Source organism: Glycine max, chromosome 13 (genome assembly GCF_000004515.6).
Source record: "Glycine max cultivar Williams 82 chromosome 13, Glycine_max_v4.0, whole genome shotgun sequence".
Lineage (NCBI taxonomy): Eukaryota > Viridiplantae > Streptophyta > Magnoliopsida > Fabales > Fabaceae > Glycine > Glycine max.
Genome location: NC_038249.2, coordinates 33,914,437 through 33,937,714, shown reverse-complemented (window position 1 = coordinate 33,937,714; position 23,278 = coordinate 33,914,437). Strand labels below are relative to the sequence as shown.

General features: G+C 33.8%; 2 protein-coding genes across 2 annotated transcripts; both read right to left on the bottom strand.

The window, feature by feature from the left end:
* Positions 1-1,832: 1,832 nt before the first annotated feature.
* On the bottom strand, positions 1,833-11,076 carry LOC100776402 (guanylate-binding protein 3). The gene is made up of 14 exons (XM_003541673.5): positions 10,743-11,076; positions 9,654-9,815; positions 9,381-9,446; positions 9,092-9,235; positions 8,815-8,928; positions 7,560-7,661; positions 7,292-7,477; positions 6,439-6,528; positions 6,228-6,362; positions 4,769-4,891; positions 4,591-4,676; positions 3,903-4,515; positions 3,671-3,748; positions 1,833-3,202 (listed from the first exon to the last, which is right to left on the bottom strand). The coding sequence occupies exons 1-14, from the start codon at positions 10,986-10,988 to the stop codon at positions 2,168-2,170; spliced, it is 3,180 nt and encodes a 1,059-aa protein (XP_003541721.1). The 5' UTR covers positions 10,989-11,076; the 3' UTR covers positions 1,833-2,167.
* Positions 11,077-17,383: 6,307 nt separating this feature from the next.
* Positions 17,384-18,296, bottom strand: LOC100791149 (glutaredoxin-C9). The gene has a single exon (XM_003542971.4). The coding sequence runs from the start codon at positions 18,083-18,085 to the stop codon at positions 17,684-17,686; it is 402 nt and encodes a 133-aa protein (XP_003543019.1). The 5' UTR covers positions 18,086-18,296; the 3' UTR covers positions 17,384-17,683.
* Positions 18,297-23,278: the final 4,982 nt, after the last annotated feature.

Genomic DNA, 23,278 nt, shown 5'->3' with positions numbered 1-23,278 from the left:
AATCGATGATTTGTATGTGAATTTTTTTTAACTCATACGGATCAACAATTTGTATGAGTTTTTTTTTTTTTTTACGGATTGTCAATCCGTATGGGCCTACGGATTCCCAATCCGTACGTGGCCCATAGGATTTTATTTTTATTTTTTTTCAAAAATATAATTTATGATTTAATTTAAAATTAATGGTTCAAGTAGGGATCAAATTTGTGTCTCCTACATTATTAAGAAAATACTCAAACTAACTGAACTAATAAACATATTATACTATAAACAAATAGTGTCGCTATATATAATAGACATAATTTATATAATGAGCTTTCCAATATATAAAATATATTTTTCAAATTTGTTTAAAATTTAGTAATCTTATACTTTACAATGCAAAATCAACTAATAAAATTTAGTTTTTTTAAAAAAAAAAAGTAATACCCACTAAATCTAATAATCAACTACTAATGGTGTAAATTGCACTTGAAAGACACCTAAAATTCTAAAATATATATTGTTTGAAAATAAAGTAATACATTTTTACAAAATATCCTTAATTTAGTATCAACTCTTAATTACTATTTTTTTTAAAAATTGTTTACAAATTTTTTGGAATCCCACAAAAATACGACCTTAATGATCCAATTTATATACTATTGCGATAGTAAAAAAATTAAAATTTTTTTTTTTTTAGAAATTTTTTATTAATTTACTTTATTTACAAAATTTGATAATTAAACAAATTTGATATTTAATTGAATGATGTATTCAGATATTTTTTTTATAGCAATTGATAATTAAATAAATTTGATATTTTTTTACATATGTAAATACTTATTAAACCTATGATTTTTATTTATAATTTATATATGTAAACAAATTAATTATTAGATAAAAAATAATCATCAAAAAATTTATTATGTAAATTTACATATACATTAGATATAAATTAAAAATTTTAATGTTATATATAACGACACTATTTATTTATAATATAATATGTCTATTAATTTAGTTGATTTGAGTGATCTATTAATAATGCAGGAAACATGTTTGAGTATGAGTTAAAACTTATACGAATTATCAATCCATAAAAAAAAAAAGTGAAGGACATTTTCATTTTTGTACTGTTTTATTGGGTGCCTCAGAAAAATGTTAGATATCCCTGTAAATTCCCAAGAGAGTACGAGAGATAGCAGGGAGGGTCAGAGGAGGCTGAGGGCAAGATTGGAAAAGGAGATGCGCACTGACAATTTCTCTTCATATCTGTTCATACGAGAGAAAGAAAATAAAACGTGTGGGTCCCACAATTTTTTTTTAATTTCTGCTCAAATCATTACAACCAAAGCACTCATATATTCCTAATTCTTTGTTGTTTTTTTTTTCCTTTTCTCATTAACTTAGGTGCAATTAAACTGACACTAAATATCTTAATTTTAAAAAAAAAATTAAAATTACAAAATACATAAAACATAAAATAAAGAAATTAAAATTATATTTTAACCTTAAATTTACATTAAATCAAACATTTTACTGTTTATTAAATTTTTATTTTTTTATTTTATGTAAAAATATATAAATTTATTAAAAAATATAGTGTAATTTTTTTATATTATTATTTAATCGCATTATTTTTTACATTATCTAATGACATGATCATGTATTGTAAATTTAATAATATATATAATGATTATGAATTCATACCTAAATTTTTAATTGATTCTCAAGCATACTGGTTACAACTATGCACATGATTTGAAAGTATACTAACATTTACTAATTATTTTTTAATCCGTTCTTCAGGAACAAAAGGGATGCTCAACTAAAAGGCTAATCTAAATATATGGTTTGAAACTAATTTAATATCCATTGTTAGTAGCGTTAACTTACAAATAAACACCGAATACAACTATACAAAATCTACTGAATACAACTAACTCGAGCATTTAATTTAACAAATGAAGATCAGACCATCATCTCTTTGGCCAACCGGAGTCATTACTAGCAAGCCAACTAAACACATACAGTATAATGATTAATGAAGCTAAAACTGAAAAATCGAATTAACAAAACACTTATGGTCTAGATGCGAGCCACCATGACATAAATGAAATTTGTATGGCCCACACCCTTGTTAGAGGCCTCTACTGGTGGACATGATTACATGCTATGCCATTGCCTATGACTTCTGAAGAACACATTTCTCGTACAGAGCAAGGATAGCTTTCTTGTTGGGATTCTTCAACTCAAGCAGCTGATCACCGTAGTTGTGTTTTGTCAGCTCTTGCTTGAGCTTCTGGATGGTAAACTTTTTATAATCATCCTCGTTAGTTTGCTGACTATAGTTGTCTTCATCACCTCCAATGGAACTAACATCTTCCAGATGTGAAAACTTAAGTGGACTAGATGTACTCTTAGATCTCTTAGTTCCCCTTAAGATTCTAGGGCTCGAATCCATGTCCTGACCAGATTCTACACCTATATCATCTACCCTCAAACGCTTTCCACGAGAGGCAGTTTTTAGCTCACTGTCCAATATTGTTTCATTCAGTTGAAACTTAGTCAGTTCTTGATGGAGAGAATCAATTTTTGCTTGTGCAGACTGTAACTGGAGAGAGAGAGAGTCGGCCCTGCTATTTGCCTGAGCACATGCTTCACGTTCTGTTTCCAAAAGTTGATCAAGAATCTGTGTGCTATTTCGCCTCTGTGTTCCATCTTTCTCCAAGAGTGAATCTATATCCTTCTCTCTCTGTCCCACCTTTTCCTCTAGTGTTGAAACCCTAACAAGTGCATCTTTCTCTGAATCCCTCACTCTTTGCAATTCACCTTCCAAATTATCTTTCTCCCTCTCCAAATTTTCAATTTTCCTCTCAGCCCTTTCAATATGTGCCAGTCTCTCAATTGCAAGCCTCTGCATCTCGCTCATCTCCTTCTGAGCCAAGTTGGCTTCAGCCCTAGCTTTGTCAGCTACTTCAGTAGCCCTTACAGCTTCTTTTTCAGCAATTTGACATCTTTCCTGAACTTCCTCAAATTTTATGCACTCGGTGTTGTACTTCTCCTTTAGATGGTTAATCTCCTGTTGAATTACCATTACATCCTTCTCATATGACTGAGCCCTAGCATTTTCAGTTTTCAATCTCTCAATCAACTTTTTAATTTCAAGCCTCAGTGGTGATATCTCTGACTCATAATTTCTTATTTTTGACTCAGCAGCCTGCACACATTTCTACCATCAGACATGGTATTTAAACCCTAAAGGTCAACAAGTGTACAATAGACAATACAAAAAAATCAATTGCAAAAGTATCCAAGTTGACTTCAGGTATCAAATGAGTTTCTCTGGTTTAAATCAAGTGCTACTCGGTTAAAACACCAACCATGGCACTTAACACAATCAAGTTAAGAATTCCTAATACTCTCAACTCCAATCATCAGTTTTTATTTTATTTTATTTTTATTGGTGGGGGAGGGGGAGGGTGAAAGAAATAGGTCAGAGTATCAAATAAAAAACAAAATTCATTATAAACATGCACAAGATAAATCTTGTCATTACTGAGAGCCCTTGAAGTGTTCCGTGGGACAAATAGTCCGTCTGGTATGAAAAAGATATGAAGGTGGAAGTGAAAGCAAAGGAGTATACAAAACAGTTTTCTTGAATTATCTTAGCAGGCATGAATCTTACCTTCAATTCCAATTTCAAAGTTGTTAAACACTGCTCAGCATGCTCAATTTTGGCAGTTTTCTCCTTTATTTTATCTTCCTGTATAAACCAACAAGGAGAAACGAATAAGAACTCCATTCTCCATCCCATTCATCATATACAACATTAATAAGCTCATTGAACTTTATGCAACAGCAATTCTAGGTAACCAGCAATTTGCAAAAGTGCAGAGCAGGAATATCAGAGAGCCTACCTTTTCAGCCAAAGTGCTAGAAAATTCCTCTCTTAAAGCATCTTCCCTCAATTGTGATTGCTTGTTTGTGTACTCCTGCACAATTGCTGCCTTCTCTAGAGCAGCTTTTGCTTCTCTAACAGCAATTTCATACTTCCGCTTCCACTCTTCAGCCTCCTCCTGAGCAGACTGGGATTGCTCCCTTGCTGCAGCCAACCTTGCTTCAGCAGCACTACTATGTGACTTGAGGGCTGCTATTTCAGAACTAGCTTGGTCTTCCTCAGATTTATGCCTTGATAAAACTTGTTCATATTTTCTTTTCCAATCCATGGATTCTTGCTTGGTAGAATCCAATGTTTTTGATAAGCTAGAATATCTCTCATCCAATGAGCGACAGCTAGCCCTCAGTTCAGTAATGCGATTCATATATTCATCAGTTAGTTGCTTCTTATCATTGATGGCATCCTCATAGCGTTTAATATACTCAGACTTTTCACTTTCACTGGTTTCCAGTCTCTTATTAAGCAGGGCAATCTTATCTTCAGTCAATCGATAGTTTAAACTGAGAGAACTCTTGTCAGATTCAACTTTATTTATCAGTCTCCTGGTTAGGTCTAGTACCGGGCCTTCAAAACTAGGGCAACCGACAAGTAAACTATTAAAAGTCAATTTTAAAAGAAACAATTAAAAACAATTTCTGCAGACAAACCTTTGTTGTAAGAAGACAGCAAGTTTTTGCCACTTCTCTGGAGCTTGAATGGATTTTTCATATTCACATAAAAGAGCATCAAGAACCTGCATAAGATATACATAATCAAGTCAGTTTGTCATTTCAATAAAGCCACCCTACTAACATGAATATTTGCAGTTAGCCAAACAACAATTACCTTGGCAACATTATCTATCTTTGCATCGGAAGCATTACAAGCTGCCCTTAGCCTCTTTTCCATAGACTGTATGGCATTAGAGCATTGTAGATCAGCTTCCATATACGCATTCCTCTTATAATCCTGTCCAGAGTCAATAAAATAGAAGCATAACATACAATATTAGGCCACTCCCCAAAAAGAAAAGATGGCATACCCCTTAAAAATAACTAGTGTAATAATTATAGTAAAGTTAGGTTAGTCAAAGGTCAAAAACCAGAATTCATTTTAATAATTCTTTAAATTTTTAACAGAAGCAGTAAGCACCACGTGATGCTTGCCAATAAGAAAAGGAAACAAATCTAAACGATTGTCACAGACCAATAAGAAAGAACAAATCTAATTTGATTGAGTAATTAATTGACAGGAAAGGAGAGAATTCTCCTTCCAAGGGTCTCTTCTCCTTCAAAACTGAGCAACTGCTTGGTTTCCAAATTATATCAATTAAAATACAAACAGAAGGACTACTAATGAACACAATTATATAGCCAAAATAAAACTTTATCTGCCCTATATGAAATATTCTATTTAGAACAGAAACCACACAAGCGATCCTATGTAGCACCAACCAGAAAACATATTTACTTAAAGATTCTAAGTGCAAACTAGCAGAAACACTGCCAGGCTCCCAATAAGGAGCTGATGCAGCAGAGAAACACAGGAGCACAAAAGCTTCCTTATCAAGAGTGTACCAAAAGACAGGAAGAAGGGACATTTTTCAATGTGGCCGATCATTTAGTCCCATGTACAAATGCCCAAAAAAAAGTAAGATTATTACAATCTTGGTAATGGTAGAAGTCTAGAAGATGACATGTACCTGATAACAGGGAAATTATCCAAACAAAAGTGGGAGAAGATGAACATAAAATTTCATACAGGGGGCAATTCCCAATTTCAACTTTTAGGACAAGGTTGAGCTTCAAGGAGATGGCACTGATATAACCCAAGACAAAGAATTATAGAAGAATAAAAGAAATATGATGCAAAGCAGTTGGAGCAGTTACAAAAACTTAGTTGCATGATTAAGAGTAGCTACAAAATTGATTGTGGTTAGCATTGTATGAATAAGGGCGTAGCTAAAGTAATAGGAAAGAGTAGAAGAGGTTTCATTCTGAATTATTAGCATTTGAGGAGCTAACTAGAAGCGCAATTGTTAAAGGGCAAACCATTTGAAGGGGAAACCCTTGGAAGGTCAATTCTCTCTTTTTTTTCTGCTTTCCATTCAGTAAACATTACAGAAATGATCATGCTTTTTGTCTATTCTGTTTTCTCATTTCCCTATCCAAAATCACAGACTAAATTGTGGATTTGTAAGATACCTGACTAAAAAAAAATTATATCTACTCTGATATGCAAATAAGTTTTACCAAATAAAGTTTAATCAGTTAATTGCACTCAAATAATTTTGAATATACAATACCTCAAATGCCTTTTTGAGGAATTTCTGCAGCATGCCTTCATATTTTGTTCTTACTGAACCAACCCCTACAGCACTAGCAGTAAAGGCTGCCATTGAAATTCGAACTGCCTTTTCATGTGCTTCCCTCAAAGCAGCCTACAAGCATTGTAATTAGAAAAGGAAAGGAAAATAAATATATAATCACCATTCAATTTCAATTTGAATAACTAACCTCCTCAGGAGGCTTAGTACAGTCAAAAGAGGACATATAAATCTCGGCAGCAGAATCATAAGCTTTACGACACTCAGCTTCTTCAACACTCTGCAAGTCAACACTCAGCAACAATAAATGCAAACCAAAACTAAGGAATTTATGCTTGAAAAAATTTCCATCCCAACTTATATTTTACTTCCATTACTGAATCCTATTACATATACATGGTAAGAAGTACATATGGAATCCTCACAGGTATTAGTTCACAAACCAGAAAAAAAAAACAAAAACCATTCACATTAAAAGGAAGGGCATAGAAGAATACAGTACACAATTGATGTGAAGAAATTTCACAGCAGAACTTTCAACTTCCAAATGAATTTTTTGGTGGTTGTGAAAATAATGAATATATGACACATGTACAAGCTAAATAAATAACCATTGTGTTAGGATGGCCCCTGTTAATTAGGCCTTGTAAGTTGAGAGTTGGCCGTATAATCTTAAATTAGGCTGTATAATAATGAATATATGACACATGTACAAGCTAATAATCATTGTAATTAGGCCTTGTCAGTTAAGAATTGGGTGGGAGAAACCAGAATCTAGAATTCCTGGGCCAAAGCTTTAAAAAGTATAATGAGAATCTTAAACAAAAATAAAGATGGTAAAATGTAAAACAGGACAACAGCTGTCAAAAAGTCATATTATGCAATGAGCCACTAATGTTTCTGAAAACATATTCATTATATTATTTTATTAGTTATTGCCACGTATGGCCAAAATTAGAAACATAGTTTAATAACATTAAAAAATTCCTTTTATGATATGATATTCTCACATGCAGCCTTGGTTTAATGATGGACAAACTGACCTGCCAGGAGGAAGAAATTGTAGGCACAGCACCATGATTGAGAGCATCCAGATAAGATTCAGTGATTCCAATCAACACAGGACCTGTCATCATAGTTGCCCCAACTTGTTTTGGCCTTGCTCTCTCAAAAACAAACTTCGTCAGAGTATCCAGGCTAGATCGAAATTCAGGCCGTAATTTTTCCAACTGCACATTGAAGATAAAAATTTCAAGTCATGAGACAACAAAATGAATGACAAAAGAATATGGTAACTGGTAAAACACCAACCGATATCTGATCAAGTCGCTGTAGATCATTTTCATCGTTCAGAGGTCGCACAAGAGTGAAGCATTCTCTATCTGGGAATAAAGCCCGAATGGAATCTCGAATCTACTGATTGATATTGTCAGAAAATTAGCAATTCAGAAGAATAAACCAAGTTCATCATTTGCGATTTGCTAATAATGCTATAAAAGCTTACAAAACGGATTTGGTTTAAAATATAGTGCACAACTATAATGAGAGCATGCATTACAATAAAAGAAAATAAGCCACAGAAGGATTTGAGTAAATGGAAAGCAGACAGGGCAATACTAGATTGACCTTCCTGATAAATTCATGAACAAGACTTAAGTGATGTTCTATAGTTACTTTTGGTGCTATTTTCCAATGAAAACACAAGTGTAACAGTTCATCAATGAAAATATAAAATGTGTAATAATCGTTACACATGTTGTATTTTCATTGGGAAATAGCCCCAAAAATAACTATAAAACAACCCCTAAGTTTTGTCCTTAATGCATCTCTATCTGATTATTTTATTCCCCATATTATTTCATGTATTTTTAGATATAGCAAAAACCGAGTATGGTCTGTATTTGTAAGGACACTTGTGTTTGGTTTTAGAGTTACCACAGCTTTCAATGCACTGCACGGATGCTTTAACACGTTCAACGTGAAAATAAACATGCCTTCAGTTTTCAAGTTGTTAGCATGGAAGAGAAGGGACTCAAAAAGTAATTAGGGGGAGTTAGAACTGTAAGTTAAGGACAGTTAGAACAGTTAGAGAAAGTTAGAGCAGGACAGCAGCTAGTTAGAACATATCAGTTAAATAAATATTGAGGATAGAAGGTGTTGCAAAAGGGTCTTTTATCCATAGGGAATTGCTGCATTAAAGTCAACGGTTCATGAATGTTCAGATTAATGCATAGTGCTTGTATTGTGTACTTATTGGATTCCATTTATATTTACAGTTAAATGTAATTAATTCTGAAATGTATATAAATATATATCTTGCTTGGTGCATTTTCACTCCAGTGTTTCATTAAGAGAATTAGAAAGTCTGTAAGAAAGGGGAAACCCTTTGTGAAGGGGAAAACCTTGGAGGAAAATCATTTATCCTATTCTCATGCATTCAATAAAATTGTCAAGTAAAGAATTTCCAATTTATTTAAGGATCGTAATCAGATGGATAAGCCTTGTGAATTGATAATAATGGTTTCTGTGAAAAAATAAAGAACTAAAATAGGAAGTAGAAAGATACCTCGTTTTTAGCAGTTATATCTTTTCCACTCCCTTGGAAAGGCCTCAAAGCAATTTCCAGATAGTCACGGGGTGTTATTTTTCTGTTATCTTCTACGAGGTCCAAATAGAAGTCCTGCCAGCAAGAGGAATGACAAAAATAAGGCAAAGACTGAAACTAGACACCAGAAGTAAGCTAAGATAACATCAAAAGCTCAAAGCACAAGATCAAAAAATAAGAATCTCAAGTTTCCAAAATATGTGATGGAACGGTGACAAAAGGTTTCTAAACATCATACTCTTAGAAGCCAAACAAAAATAGGGGAAAACTGTCCCAGTTCAGATGTAGAACTCCTTCCTCCAGATGCTCTAACACGAATGTGCTTTGTCATCTGAGTGACAAGAGAAAGTCGATCAAGGGCAGCCTCATCAATACCACCCATCTAGACAAGAGAGAAGAGGGAATAAATTTGTATGCTCGGTAGTGGACCCACAAACTGGTCACTAATCGTTAAAAATCAAATAATATGGAGAAGTAAAAGCACTCTCAATTATGACTAAATATAGGATTCCATGAGTTGCCCCAACCTGGTTATAAATGAACATGCTAGACAAAAGGACAGCTAAGGAGAAGATCTGGGTGCTGTATGTTCCCTGTACATTGAGAAAAAAGAGAGGAAAAGAACATTACAATGGTTGGAAATGGGCTAGCTACATATACACAAGAAACTAAATACGGAAAGTAGTATGGTATTACTACAGTAGCTAGCATCAATATCCAAAATCCAAACTGATTAGAACACCAAACAAACATAAAATAGAAGGAAGCATATGTCTTTCACTTAGAGAACCCAAGCTAACCGTTTGATCATAAGCATCTATTCCTTCACTGTCTAATAGCAGGAGATTGTACTCTGTTCCATCAAGGGCAGTCCTCTTCAACGGTGCACTCCACAACCATAGTCCTTTGGTACATGGTCGATGTGTTGATGCTACCTGAAATCCACTAGTCCTCCCCAAAAGCTGCAATAAGGATTAGGGTAATGAGAACACAGTCTCAACTCTTTTTATCACCAGACTGTTTAAGTAATCTGTGCACAAAGTAGTTACTCAAAATGAGACTGGGTTTCATGACAGCTGGGAATTAGTACATGGTCAGTTAATTAGAAAGTTGGCTAGTGTGCCAACTGTAACTGACATGTCAGATTGTGTAATAGAGGAAGTTAATCTCTTAGCTTAGATGTATAAATAGGAACATTGTATGATATATGGACAACTTTTCAGATTAATAACATCAAACACTTTTCATTCTCAATTTCTCTCCAATATTTTCTTCTACTTCCTCACACTTTCTCTCTGTTACTAGCTAGATTCTTTTGTCGCATTTCACTCTAACAAACATATCCAAGAAGGGAGGAGGAGAAAGCAATGCCAGAAGAAAAGTCATATTTCATACCGATAAAAAAAAAAGCATCAGAGCTAATAACATTTTCTGAAGAGGCAAAATATTTACTTAAAGGCACCACTAAAATGGTTTAACAAGAGGTTGCTTTCTTTGATCTTATAGTTCATGACAGTAACAGACAGAATAGCAGCATAAACTCCAAACCCAATGCATAAAATTACAAACCATCACTCGGATTCACTTCAACCTCAATGTCAAAGAGTTTAACTCACATGAGAAAACTGTTCTCAACTTTTTTCGCTTCCACACCATAATAGGCTATAATAATAGGTAATATCAAATTAACAATTTACAAAGCACAGACACATCCACTACATACTGCGTTTCATTAGGTAGATAAAAACGTATTCAGTGCCTCTAACAGCACGAAACGCTCTTCCACAATCCTAACATACAATACTACAATGCCTATAAATAAATTATAAGTTGTTAAACCCTAAAGTCCAAAGGAAGAATCATTCATTGACTTCAATTAAAAAATTAACCTGATTCAGAATGAAACTCTTGCCCTGGCGAGCACGGCCGCACACAGAGACCACGCCGACGGGTTCCTTGACGAGCTGAAGCGTGGCGACGGCTTCGGGGTCCATGCGGAACCGTCCATTCTCATCGCAATAGACAAGGCGAATTGGCCTCGCCGGACCGGTCACCGGGGACGAAGAAGGCGTCGCCGCCGGTGAGGCATCGGCGGCATTGTCCCTTCCTCGATTGAAATTGAAATACTTTATCATATTCTTCTACTTTGGTTCCCTCTCTTGAGTTGAAAACCGGGGAAACAAGAGCAGAGAAACGTTTAAACTTGCAGAGGGAAACCCTTCCAAATGACCATATTGACCCTGTACTGTTCTGACGGTGCCCTTAAGGTGTTATCCCCGCCAGGACCACTCAGTCAATTTACCTTAACCTACTTTCGTTTTTTAGTTAATCACACAAACTAACTTATAGTAATTAAAAATCTGATTAAATATTTTTGTTCCATTTCAGTATTTTTATTTTATTTTATTAGAATTTTAAATTTTTACTTTAGTATATTAAATTTAAAAAGTTTTATTTTAATTTTTTATGTTTTTTAAATTTTTATTTTAATTACTTTTTTATTTTTCATTAAAAATATTAATATTCAATCAATGGTTCAAATTTTAAAATAATTAATTATTTTAAATATTATTATAAATTAATTATTTTACTTATATTTAGTATTCCATCAAAATTTTAATTGATTTGAAACATGAGTATTTTGTTTAAACAAAATTAAGAAATTCGTCTTTTAAAATAATAGACAGATGTGATTAAAAGGATGTCAGATGGGGAAAGTTGAAACCCTAAACAAAATGATGACATGCATTGTGATTTGCCAAGGGATTCATTGTTCTCCCTCTTCCGACATTAGCAAGGGAAAGAATGGGAACAACAATAGACCAACGCGACCTCCTTTGAGTCTTCACCGATGGATTTGCACATGTGAGGTTTTGTTACCGATTTCTGAAAGCATGGTTGTGAGCATAATTTTAGAAGTTTCCTTGTCTTTTGACAAACAATTGACCATGGAGAAGCTCCACCACCAAAAGGTTTCCATCGGGGACAGCCACACAATAACAACTAGATTTGCGGTGATAATCACATTGTCAAGCACTTGATACGCAACTAAAGCCCAATAAATGCACAGAAAGTCACAAATGAGAACATTGGGCCAAAGGGTGGAATGCCAGATAGGCCCAAATGTGTGAGACAAAGGTCAAAAAGGCATGAGGATTTTGTGTAATCTTCTAGAAAGAATATGTGGATGACTCAGCTAAATTTTGTTATTATTATTTAAGATTTACAACGATCAATAGATTCCAATATTGTTAGCACTGTAAGGATCCTTGGCCACCTAGAAATCGATCCATGAGACTAGGAATATTGTTAGCATTTGATAGTCTTTAAAAATGAGAATGAAATGAATAATCAGTAGCAAAAAAAAAAGGATCTTAATCCCAATTTTTCTCCTTATTTTTCCTCTTCCTTATCTTTTTTTTCCAAGGAGTATTCTCCAGCTCGAATTGGAAACCAATTATGTTTTGAAACTTGCATTATTTGGTGCTTTCATTGCCTCTCACAATGCCTCCCAAGCCTGAAAAACACGAGAACTCTAATGAAGAACTCATGACACAAATGAAGGCGATGCAAATTAGCATTAACGCCATTACAAAACAACATGATACCTTCTAGAAATTTATCTCTACCTAATTACCCAACATCATCAGAGACCATATTGCCATACAAGCATCACCCTCCACTAATTCTAAATACACATCACCCATCATTAAACCTCCCAAAATTTCTTTCCTACCTTTTGAAAAGTCTAATCCCTTAGATTGGTTGTTCCAAACAGATCAATAATTTGATCTTACCCAGATCCCTGATTATCAACATATGACCTATGTTCCCTTTTTCATGAAGGGAGAAGTTGGTACAAGTGGATGGTCAACAATCACCAAATTTCTACATGGGAAGCCTTTACTAAGGCCTTAAATTTCAGATTTGGTCCTCTTAAGTTTGACAACCACTAAGCTTCATTTTTTAAGCTTTAGCAGCAAGGGAAGGCTGTTGAGTACTAACAACAATTTGAAATCCTTTCTAATAGGGTAATTGGGATGCCTATAAAAATGTTACCTAACTGTTTTATTTATGGTTTGAAAAAGGGAATACAACATGAGCTTTTCATTTTAAAACAACATTCCCTATCACACACAATTGACTTAGCCAAGCTATTAGAAGCCAAATTCACAGCCTTGAAACCTTCTCAACCTAAATTCCTTGGACCTGCACCTCCCACCTCTAATCCAAACACTACCCAAACTGCCATCCCCATCCAACCCTGTTGTCTCACACCACAAGAAAATGTATGATCGTTGCAATAAAGGCTTATGCTATAATTGCGACCAAAAGTTCAACCCTGGGCATAATTGTTAATAGAAACAGTTCCACCTATTACTATCCGAAGAAAACCCAATTGATGAGGAAGAAGCCAACACCTCTACTACGGATCCTACTAATCCAGGGCCATTAGTTGTAGTTTCTACTGACTCCAGTCTGATCCTTCCCTCATCAGAGCATTTTCAACTCTCCCAAGTTGCCTTTAATGGGCCACCCTTATCACAAACTTTGTGAATCCATGGCAAAATACGTGAGTTGGTTGTTACCATACTCATAGATTCTGGAAGCACTCATAATATTATGCAACCTCCGGTTGCCGAGTTCCTTAAACTACCAATTTTGGCAGTCAATTCCTTTTATATTGTAGTAGGAAATGAGGCTTCTATTAAATGTGAAAAGAGCTGTTCAGATGTGCCAGTTTTAATTTCTGAACAAGTGTTTTCGATTCCTCTTCCCATCTTGCCAATTCATGGGTAAGATCTAGTCCTTGGGGTGCAGTGGTTACAAACACTAAGGGGATTTCTCTCAAACTACAACATACCTTCTATTCAATTTTTCTACCAAGATAAACCCATTACTCTTATTAGCTCATCATCCAATACCCCTATTTCAGCCACACTGGTCCAATTCAATCGTTTCCTTGTCACCGATGCAATAGCCTTAGTTCATAGCATTACTGTATCCCTCATTGACCCTTCCATTAACCCTTCTACCAACCTTGATACCGCTAACTTGGACCCTACTTTAGCTTAAATTCTTTAGCAATTTACAACCATATTCAACATCCCTCATGGATTTCCCCTTCATAGATAACATGACCATCAATTCACCTACTGCCCGACTCCACCCCAGTGAATGTCAAGCCTTATTGTTACCCTCACTGTCAATAGAAGATCATGACACACATGATTCAAGAGATGTTGAAAGAGGGCATCATTCGACCTAGCGTCAGCCCTTTCTCCTTCCCTGTTCTTTTGGTTCGCAAGAAAGATGACACTTGGCATTTTTGTGTTAATTATAGAGCTCCCAATGCCATAACTATCAAGGATAGGTTTCATATCCCAACTATGGATGAATTAATTTATGAGCTTCATGGGTCTACCATTTTTTCTAAATTAGACTTGCGTTCCAGATATCATCAAATATTACTTGCACCAAAAGATGCTTTCAAAATAGCTTTTCGAACTGCTGATAGCCATTTTGAGTTCCTTGTCATGCCCTTCGACCTTTCAAATGCACCATCAACCTTTCAAGCTACCATGAGTGAGGTATTTTGCTCCCTTCTTCACAAGTTTGTCTTAGTCTTCTTTAGTGATATTCTAGTATACATTCCAGACTAAGAATCTCACCTAGGTCATCCACACCAAGTACTTAAGCTACTAGCCACTCACCGTTTGTTTGCTAAGTTTTTGAAATGTCAATTTGGAGTCAATCAAGTTACTTATTTAGGCCATATAATTACTAGCGAAAGAGTGGAAGTTGATCCCGAGAAAATAAAAGCCATTCAAGATTGGCCAGTTCCACTCTTGGTTACCTCCCTTCGGGGTTTTTTAGGTCTCAAAGGGTACTACAACAAGTTTGTGCATTATTATGCCTTAATAGCTAGCCCCTTAACATATTTACTCAAGAAACAAGGATTTAATTGGATACCACAAGCAGATGCAATGTTCACAAAATTAAAGAAGGCTATGGCATCCTTACTTGTCCTAGGCATTCTCGATTTCAACTAAACCTTTGATGACCTACTTTAGCAAGAAATTGTGCCCAAAAATATAGGCAGCATCAGCCTATGAGAAAGAGATTATGCGATTATTGTTGCAGTAAAGAAATGGTGCCATTATCTCCCAGGGTGCCACTTCAAGATCTATACTGACCAAAAAAGCCTCAGGGGGGTCCTTTCTCAAACCATACAAAACCCCTGCCCAACAACAATGGTTGACTAAATTTCTAAGGTATGATTATGAATTCTATACACACCTGACCGTTTTAATGTTGTTGCATATTCACTTTCAAGAATGCCAAGCCCCCCTGAAGTAGTGTTCATAGGAATTTCAGTCTGTTAGACGTTTTTCATATCCCAACTTCAAGAGTTCTACGCTTCCACAACGGTGGGAAAGGCGTTGTTGACCAAATTTTCCCAAACCATAGCTTCCAGTCATTTTAGTGTACAACACGGTCTCCTATATTTTAGATGGCATTTTTTATTCCGGTAGAAATGGAATTGCAATCCAAACTGATCAGAGAGTATCATGCGACTCCAGAGGGGGGACACTCAGGGAATAAAGGAACTCTGGTGTGACTCAGTCGTTTTCTCTTGGCCTAACATGACTAAGGCGGTCAAGGAGTTCATCAAAACCTACACAGTATGCTAATAAAACAAATATTCAACCTATAAACCTTATGGATTCTTGCAACCCCTACTAATACCCCAATAAGTTTAGGAAGACTTATCTATGGATTTTGTGATCAACTTGCCTCCCTTGAATGGCAAAACTACCATATGGGTTATTGTGGACCGCTTGACCAAATATGCTTATTTTATAACTCTGTCGCCTTAGTTTTCAGTAACCCACTCTGGCTTCCATTTTAATTTCTGAAGTGTACATGTTGCACGACATGCCCCATTCGATTAGCAGTGATCGGGATAAGCTCTTTGTTAGCCATTTTTGGCGAGAACTGTTTTGAATCCATGGGACTACCTTGTCCTATAGAAGTGCCCACCACCCAGAGTCTGACAGATAAACCAAGGTTACCAACCGGACCCTTGAGACCTATTTGTGCTGCTTTGTTGAGGATTCGCCCAAACTTTGGTCTCAGTTCTTGGCTCTTGCAAAGCACTGGTACAATACTCCATACCAATAAGCAATTTGGATGACTCCTTTTAATATTGTTAGAGCACTATAAGGATCCTTGGCCACCTGGCAACTGATCCATGAGACTAGGAATATTGTTAGCATTTGTTAGTACTTAAAAATGAGAATGAAAAGAATAATCAGCAGCAAGAAAAAAAAAAGTATCTCGATCCCAATTTCCTTTCATATTTTTTCTCTTTCTTCATTTTTCTTTAAGGAGTATTTTCCAACTCGAATTGAAGATCAGTTCTGTTCTAAAACTTGCATTAACACCTTGATTGTAGCATTTGAGAGATGCTAGATGTAGTGTGGTGTAACACTTGGAAGAAACTCCACCATGAGTAGGAGAAAAAGGTTGCACTAGAGGATGACACGAGCAAGTTCCACAATGATGTTTTTACTTAAGAGTCCTAATATTTTTAAGCACATAGATAAAAACATATGGCTGGCACAAATATTTCTTTCTATCTCTTAGTATAGTATTTGAAGAAGAAGAAGAGATCTTGTGTATTTTCTATGCAATTGTGGGAGAAGAAGAAGAGATCTTGTGTATTTTCTATGCAATGCAATTGTGGGTTGGTTGACTTAGTCTAGTTAATAACATCCTATGTACTTATAAATTTCCTTAATTTTTATTTCCTTAATTTTTAATTACCATTTGTTCTTTTTAATTTTATAAATTTGTGATTTTGATCTCATGATAGATTATTAACTAATAATTATGATTATTAAAGATATTAAATTAATTATAAATTAAATAAAAATTATTCATCATAAAAAAACTTAAACAAAAGACTATTAAACAGTATTATAAAAAATTATGATTAATAATTTTTTATTTAATTATTTAATAATTAATAATTTTGATTATTTTATAATTAACTTAATAATTTAAATAATCATAAAGACTAATGTTATAATTAAAATTTAAAGAAACTAAAATCATAATTTAATACGCAAGAATGCTAACAACACTGTTGTTGATGATTGTGAAAATATTTTAAAAATTACTAATTTTTGTGTCTCGCTTCTTATTAATTATTTCGCTATGACAATTTAGAAATGAAATCCACCAAGAACTATGGTTTCAATCAATTTTAAAAAATCAGATGGGAGTTTTAGAAAATTGCAGAGAAGTGTTATTAGCATTCATTTTCTTTTACAGTTCTTTTAAAAAAAAAACTATAACAGTGAATTTACCGTAACAAAGAGTCCAAAAATTAAAAGTCATAATATAAATATAATAACACAACACATCTTTTACCTCTTTATTACACTAATTCCATCTGGTTTAATTTCCCTTTACAATTTATCGAGAAGAGGAAAAACGTTACTGGAAGCATAATTAGAGATCGTTTTGTGATAAATTATTGAGATCCAATTGATGAACTTGTACGTCAACATCAACTAATTGAAACAAAATGTACAATATCTCTCTTCCAGACTTTTCAACACAAGGGAGTTGTTAACAACGCAGTTTCTCATCTTGCCCAGTTAAGAGACGCAGGAAAAGAAAAATAAAACACAAAAAAGGAGGGAATTGAACCTAAGAAAATTAATTTCGCTATATCTAATTAATTTCCCACTCGAGAAAATAGGTTTAAAAAAAAAAGAGCAGATGTAGAAAAAAAAGATGGAGGTAGCTAGAGTAAGAGTCAGAGCCACAAGGCACCAGCATCCTTCAAGATGGGAACCAATTCACCTGAGATATGAGTGGCCATAACTCTTTCCAACCCTCCGAACAACTTGCCGGCCAGGAACACCGCCGGAAACTGCACCGTTTCGGCGCCCTGCGGGGACAGGTGGAGAGCAACGGCGGCTTCGTGGTCCTCGTCCACCTCGTACACGGGAGGGTTCACTCCCAGACCTTGTAACAACCTTTTTACCACGTGGCACATGCAGCATCCCCGTTTTCCAATGATTACCACCGCGTTCTCCGATACCATTGTGGCAGCTTTGGATGGATAGGTGCCATTGGATTCTTTGATTCCTCCTGCGTGTGGCATGCCACGTGCTCCTATGGGGATGAAGCTTCTGTGGGAAATGGCTTGGTGCATGGTGGAGAGAGAAGTGTGGGAGGAGGGGAGGATTAGTGGAGGGTAGAGGTGGAAATATAAATAAGGGTGAGAACTGTTGTCAAAGGCAGTTACGCAATTCTACGTCACCGCTGTTGTGGGTGACGCGGTCAACACATTCCTGGAAGTTACATCCATGATGAAATTAATGCTTAGCTGAGATGCTCCTCTCTCATGTTTGTTTTGTCCCATTACTTCACTAGGTATCATAGTAAAATTCTTATTTTGGAGGTGAGCTAGCTAACTTGCTTGCTAACGCAAGTTATTATTATTATTCAATAATTAATTTCCTCTCTCTCCAATTTGCTTGTTATATTTAGGATAAATAGTTATTTTTATCCTTAGTCGTGTAATTTATTTATAAATGCATACTAAATTATAAATTTTAATTTCTAAAAATATAAAAAATGCGATAAATATAAGTTAACTTGCATTCGTCATAGTTAATAAAATAATATACGTGATATAAAAAGATAAATTTATCATGAAAATGATTGTCAACCTAATCATATCTAATTGACAGCATATGAGCATATTTGTCATATAAATACATACATTTCAAAAATATAAAATTTTAGTCATCAAAAATATAAAAAGTATGAATGTGATTAAATATATCTGGATATATTTGTAACACTTTTGGGAAATATTATTATATAATAAATATGTTCCTATATTGGTAATCGGATGGTTACCAATTATTTCAGACAAATTCATTTATTTGTGTCATGTAGGTTATTTTATTGACACTGACGAACTGAAGTTAACGGTTGAATATATTTATTACACTTTTTTTATATTTTGAGACACTAAATTTTATATTTTCTTCTTTTATATACATTCAACGAATTACAAATTAAAAGTAGCTATTTATCCTAATATTTATGAGTTATTTTCTGGTCCAATTGCTACCGTACCCCTCTGGCCAAAAAGCGAAGTCGTATAAATGTTAAGTGATTTAACATTGTCATTTTGTCATGCAAAGTCTAGTTTAATTAGTAAAAAAAAATTGGTGAAAGCATAAACAGCGGTCACCTGGCACCGGCCAGAGGTAGAGTTCACGGATATTACTACTGACAAGTCTTGTTCTACTCACAGTAAAGGACGGTGCAGCAAAACGACAACGTTCTGATTACGTCGTTATCCATTTGCACGAACTCCATTCGCTGGCCACGTGGTTGCGGGAACCAGAGTGATCATCGCCGTCCACATGTTCTGGAGCTGTCGTTTTTCGAAAACTGGGTTTAGTGTGGATGGTTCACCTCCACTACACGTTTTCCTTGAGCTTCTTTATTCTTTTTAATTCAAATAAAATAAAATGGTCTCACACGGTTTAACTTGACGATAAGATTCATTTGGCATTCACCAAATGTTTATGAATTATAACACGTTATAGGCTCACTCAATTATAACACCGTGTTATCTAAGCAGGCACATGTCACTCTCCTTTGGACTTCAACATAAAGTTCATTAATGCTACTGTAATTTTCCTTGCCTCTCATCTCTTGAACTTCGATATATAACGTACTTAGCAAAAAAATAAAATGACAGTGTAGTTTAAATTTCACCCTCTGCATACAGCGGTTAGTTAGTTGTACCTCATTTTGTTTGGTTGAGATTTTTCTCTATACTGCACAAACAGAAAGTTTGTACAGCCTTATAAATATGTTATGCTCGAACTTGGAAAAAGAAAATCTTCGATCAAATTATCATTTGAAGGCTTGAACATTGAACTAGATACACAATAAAAATGTGATTAACTAAATCATAAAATAAGTGAAAATGAAATGATACCCAATATGAATATCATATAAATATTTTATTAGGTAGTAGCATGTTCTGTCATTTATATATATTTTTTTAATCCAAAATTGAACGTGATGTTTTGTAGTTTATAGTCATATATGCAAGGTAAATATATCTCTCTTCACGTTGTCCCATTCAATTAATGTATATACATCTTAATTAATGTCGTTTCTGAGTATGAGTTTAGAGTGGAGAAAAACAAAAAACAGTGTGCCGAGAATCTAACTAGTAACTAAAGTTACAAAATTATTTGTGCCAGGGTGTTTTAATTGGCCTATAACAATAAAATTCATTTCTTCAAATTTGAAAATGAGATAGTTCTTGTTTTTTCTTTCATATAATCACGTTCCTTTTGTCAACGCACAGTTTCAGGATCTTTATATTGTCACTTGCCACTTCTCCAATAAGGTTAGGAAGGTGGAGCAGATTTGGGCTAAACTGTTTGACAACTAAGTATTTATACTTATATATAATCACTAACTATTTAACTATCTATCAATCCGTATCTGTGTGCACGTAAGTATTAAAATAGGTTAGGCCTAACTAGATTTTATTTCTAAATTACCTTAATCTGTTTTTTAAAAAAAATCAATGCTCAAACTTGATTTGCTATCTGTTATAATCTTTAATTTTCTAGATTTTACCTAATTTATTTTTTATCCACTTTTTTTCTGTCCATTCTATTTTCTCTTTACCAAACAAGGAATAACGTTAATTTTTATAAGTTGCATGAATTTTTTTTATCAAACATGGAGAGTAATATCCTTTTTTCTTTTGGGGCCAAACAAGGAGAAATCTTGCTTAATTGATTGAACCAGTGAATAATTATAAACCTCCTCCTACTTAGAATTCAATTCTCACAATAAAATAAAATAAAAAGCAGCGCGCCCCAAAAGAAGTTGCCAAGGTACAGTAGAAGAATCCAAGTAAACACATTATTTTTTCTCATAAATAAAAATTACAGGCAAGTATCTTGTCTTCTATCGTAATAAACATCAAAGATCCCACGCACCAAAAAGAGAAGATAACAATGGAATCGGAAGCAATGTCAAATAACTATTTAGTCTAAAAAGGAGATGCTAATTCTACTGTTACATTGTGTGCACGTTACACGCCTGGCGTGACGACACCACGCTTGACCCCTTTATATATGCCGGAGGAAATTATGTGCCTCTTTACATTTTTTAAGAATAAAAACAAACTAAAAGAGAGAGGATGGAAATTAAATAAGAAATAAGAGTGGACAGGGAGAGAAAAAGAAGTTAAATATAAAAAATGAAATAAATATGATAATTACTTTTTATCTCACATCAAATCAAATGAGATTTTTTTATTGTGAAAAATAAGATCTATTGGTAACTATGAGTATAGATTCTATTTGAATAGTTAAATTAAAAAGAAAATACATTTAACTTTTTAAAGTGGTTATGCAACTAATAATTTTTAATTTTGATCGTTCATATATGTAGTTATGTGATTCAAATATTTATATATATATTTTTTAAATATCACTTAATACTTTCTATATATATATATTAGATGTGGAATCCGAGTATCTTCGTATGTATTAGATGAAAAAGTAAAAATGTAAGTATATAAAATTATTCTACCTCTTCAGATCGAGCAGCTTATGTATTCCATATATCTGACACTTGAATACATATATATGCCATCTCTGTCCGGAAAATTTCCAAACTTCTTTCATCTTATGATGTTTCGCATGTGATTCATAAGAGTTTTGAATTATTTTCATGACAGTTTAGGTTGCCATATTATGATCATTATTAGAGTTGATTAAAATTTATTGGTAAGAGGGAATGTGAATATTTAAACCAAATTTTCATTTTAATGACGAAAATTAAGCTTGCTCTTAACAATGGAACCTCCAAGTGTAGGGCCGGTTTATGTATGTATGAACAACTATTCACACCAAGAAAAAAACCTTTTGACTTGTGCAGTCTGAAATGCTAGGTGGCACAATGGATGCATTATCACTGTTGTTGATAAGTCCTTGCTAACTAGTTGATTGAATTTCTTGCCAGACAACCGTTATCTGCTTTTCCAAGTCTTTAGCCAGCAAAAGCATGGAAACAAATAAAATAGTATAGTCTATGTATTTCATCATTTGTCACTTATATCTTCTCCATTCAATCACTTTCGTCCCATGTAAAGTTAAAACCATGGACTGATCAACCTAGGCTACCCTCCACCACCATATTTTATAAAGAATCTCCAAAGGGGCCACACAATCCAATATCTATATTATTCCAAATTTCCTTTGTACGCAAAATTTGACTTTCCAATGGTTTTAAAATGCGTATTGGGTAATCACTAAAATATACACCAATCGGTGGCGCACACAAATCATCCCGCATATAGTCTCCACATTTTATGCACGTCATTTTATTGGAGGTTGATGACGTATCCAGTGATGAAAGTCTCCATTATATATTTAATATTTTACTACGTACCTGAAAGCCAAGCTGATAAAATCATAAAACAATCTATATAATTATATATATCGCCAATAATGCCATTCCTTCGTCTGTTCAATATTTTCACGTCTTTTTCACTTATGTATATATATAGCAATTGAATTTGCCAACTCAACAACTAAAGAGAAATGTATAGACTTTCAAATTCAATCAGGTTCTAGTTTTTTTCTTTAATTTTAAAATTGCTTGTCAAGAGGCTATAACTTTAAATTTATTAGTATCTTTGAATGAGTAAATTTAAGATTTTGAGAAATTTTAAATTCTAAGAATTTCAAATGTTTGAATTGAAATTCTTTTATTTTTAAATTTTTTTATTTGGATAAAAAAATTAAAATTGTGAGGGTGTAAGAAAATGAATACAAAGAGAAGAGAAGATATGATTGATGTGTTAAAAAAGAAGAATATTAATGCGATATAGGAAATCGTAGAAGAACTATGACACTACCATATCCGATTACAGCATTCAGTCAACTTGAGGATAAATGTTATAAAGGAAATACATAAATTTTTTGAAATGTTCTTCCATCAAGAAGAAATTTTTAATTTCTCACATTTTAGAAGGAAATTAAAATTTCACATTTTTAGTTGTTTAAAATTTTATTTTAAAATTTCAAAAATTTAAATTCATCAGAAAAAAACTTTCAAACAATGAATTTTAGATTAAAGAAATTTAAATTCTCTAATAAATTATTTTTCTCAGTTAAAATTCTCTATTCAAACACACTTGTTTTTTTAGATTAAAGGATATATTTTTGTTAAACAAGAAACCAAACTTAAGGCATCTACTTGCTTTTTTTTTGTACAGTAAAAATTTAATTTAGATGAGGGGAAGGCACACCCTCTTGAAATGTTAGGGAAGATCACTAAACTTAAC